This window comes from Papaver somniferum, chromosome 10 (assembly GCF_003573695.1).
Source record: "Papaver somniferum cultivar HN1 chromosome 10, ASM357369v1, whole genome shotgun sequence".
NCBI classification, from domain to species: Eukaryota; Viridiplantae; Streptophyta; class Magnoliopsida; order Ranunculales; family Papaveraceae; genus Papaver; species Papaver somniferum.
Window position 1 is genome coordinate 86,971,139 of NC_039367.1, and position 2,775 is coordinate 86,973,913.

Sequence of the window (2,775 nt, forward strand, 5' to 3'; positions counted from 1 at the left end):
TTGACCAACCCGCGGGTTACGGGTTAATACAAGCCTGAGCTCGCGGGTTGAAATTCTTCACGGGTGGTCATTTATCCCACCCGTGCCCGTCCCGGGTAAAGCTCGCGGGTTCACGGGTGCTCACGGGTTACCTGGTTTTTGTTGAGTCAACTCGCCAGAAATCGATTTCTGGGCTATTTCCTTCCACATTCAGGGCATCTAAAGTTCCTTTCCTACAAGCTACAACCTAAGTATCTAACATTCATCCAATTCATTTGGTATATCAATTCAAAAACTCAAAATTGCAAAACTAAACAAATTAGTCTTCTTAAAGAAACACAGACACAGTCACACAGATACTATCATAGTATCATACATTCATACTAGACTTACTTTACTAGTCATTAGTAGTTTACTTTAGTACTTAAGTACTTTAGTTACAGTTACACAGTACTTCATCAGTTCATGATGATAATTGATAAATAATGAAAATAAACTTCCGAGACCGAGACTGTAGATACCATTGTTTCTAATTTGTATCACAAGTGCGACAATATCACAATATTAATAACACTTCCTGCACAAAATATATATTGTGTGGTTAATCAAAAAAAGTGTTAACTATCAAAAAAACATCTCCAATCTCTTTTCTATGCAATATTTGGAGATACTGGTAGTGATAAAACATTCTCATATTCCATGTTTATCTTTGAGTTGCTCCAACTATTCAATATGAATCTGTAATTTCAAGAAAAAATAAACCAAACAAAAAAAAGATTCAAGTCAAAAACATGGAATTTGCATAATTACCCCGCTTTATATTGAAGAAGTACGCATACTAACTAGACGCATAAGAACTTACTTCCTCCACATCCTCCACTGCCCCATCCTCCACTGCGTCAGGTTCAAATCCTAATATATCTTCTTCAACGATCACATTGTCCTCATCCATATCTTCTTTTCCTATATGGATCATAATAAAACAACCAATGTTATAGATAAGATTTAGACACTCAACTAAATAAAATATTATTGATTTACTTACCAATTCCATATTCCCAATCACGAGTTGTTATTAACGCCTCAGCATTTTCAGGTAATAAGGAACTGCGAAATCGATCAATCACCCTTCCTCCAATGCTAAATGCAGACTCCGATGCGACGGTTGAAATAGGAATTGACAAAATATCCCCTGCCATTCTTGAAAGTACTGGATATTGTTGTTCATGGTTCTTCCAATAGTTTAGGATGTCTAGTGAATTTAGACAACCTCTGTACGTCTCGCCAAGATATTCATCTAACTCTGACAAGTCAGTTAATACATTACCACCACGTTCCTGTGTTGCAACATATTCCTGTTGACAAGACACTAGATATCAAGACACAGAATGACAGAATCCCAAACAATCCAACAACCAATTCTTGGGTACATTCCTCATTCTATCATAAGTAATTACAATGACAAATAAACGATATATGGCATGCTCAGAGTTTACATTGACATATTAAATATGGGTTCAAAGTTATCATCTTGTATTAAAAAAAAGAACATGTTTTGCAGACTTATACCAATCATGAAGAACTCAAATGAATCAAACTGAACATAAAAGTTGAAATTACCTGAAAAAAATCACTCCCTTCTTGGGCAGCAAAATTCCCACCATTTTGAACACTCAAATTTTGAGCTGCACAACTGTTGGAAGCTCTTGAACTTGACAAGGTGTAATACTCATTAAAAAGTGCTTTTATATTACTATGCACTTTATTAACTTGACATTCTAATTCTCTCTCAGGATACAACTTGGAGTAAGTAAATTTCACAAAATTCATTTTCGATCTAGGATCTAACACAACTGCCATAGCCAATATAGGACTCAACCTTCCAGTAACTATCAAATTTTGCTTGCATCTCTTTTACCATGTTCCTAATGAATTCAATATTACTTCTGCTCTCTTTCTTTAGTAACACCTGAACTTGACAAATTCTTTCAAAATACAGATTGGAAGTAGGATACTTACTACCAGAAAAAACCTTTGTGAGTTCATGAAACACCTTGAGAAACTTTGTGACTACTTCAATTTGTTCCCATTCTTCATTAGTTGGACAGTCTTCATAGTCTGAATCCACCAACTTCAAATGAGAGAAAACTGGCTTATACAAGATACAACTGTCTAACATAAGATAAGTTGAATTCCACCTGCATAAAACAAACATTCAGTGAGTATCTAAAAAAACATTAATACAAATTATACAATTCTCCAACTTTGTAATTTATAACAGAATAGAAGTGGAATCCCACCTTGTCTTTACGTCTTGCCGAATACCCTTTTTCAGACCAGACATTCCTAAAGTTTCAACAATGTCCAAGAACTTTTGTTTTCTTACTTGGGACTTTTTAAGGGACTTCACTGACGCTCGAATCTTAAGCACGGCTGGATCAATCTTCGTAAGTCCTTCTTTTACAATAAGAGCTAAGATATGAGCACAACAACGCACATGAAAGTATTTTCCATCGTTCAACAAGATCTTCTTTGCAACAAGTCTACTCTTCATAATTCCAGCACAAGCTCCGTTATTTGCAGCATTATCCAAGGTGATGTTGGATACCTTTTCTTCAATTCCCCAATCTTCTATCATTGCAAATAACTTAGAAGAAAGGTGTTCACCTGTTTGAGGTAGTAGAAAGGGGAATAAGTTAACATGAAATTATATTTAAGATAATAAAGAAATAAAATTAAGTGCTTTACCTGTATGAGGTGGTGGAAGGGGAGAGAAATTCAGAAGATTCTTTTGCA

General features: G+C 35.1%; 1 protein-coding gene across 1 annotated transcript; it reads right to left on the reverse strand.

The window, feature by feature from the left end:
* Window positions 1-691: 691 nt before the first annotated feature.
* On the reverse strand, window positions 692-1,809 carry LOC113315874 (zinc finger BED domain-containing protein DAYSLEEPER-like). Its single transcript, XM_026564118.1, has 4 exons — window positions 1,600-1,809; window positions 1,025-1,334; window positions 842-942; window positions 692-717 (listed from the first exon to the last, which is right to left on the reverse strand). The coding sequence occupies exons 1-4, from the start codon at window positions 1,807-1,809 to the stop codon at window positions 703-705; spliced, it is 636 nt and encodes a 211-aa protein (XP_026419903.1). The 3' UTR covers window positions 692-702.
* Between the last annotated feature and the right edge of the window lie 966 nt (window positions 1,810-2,775).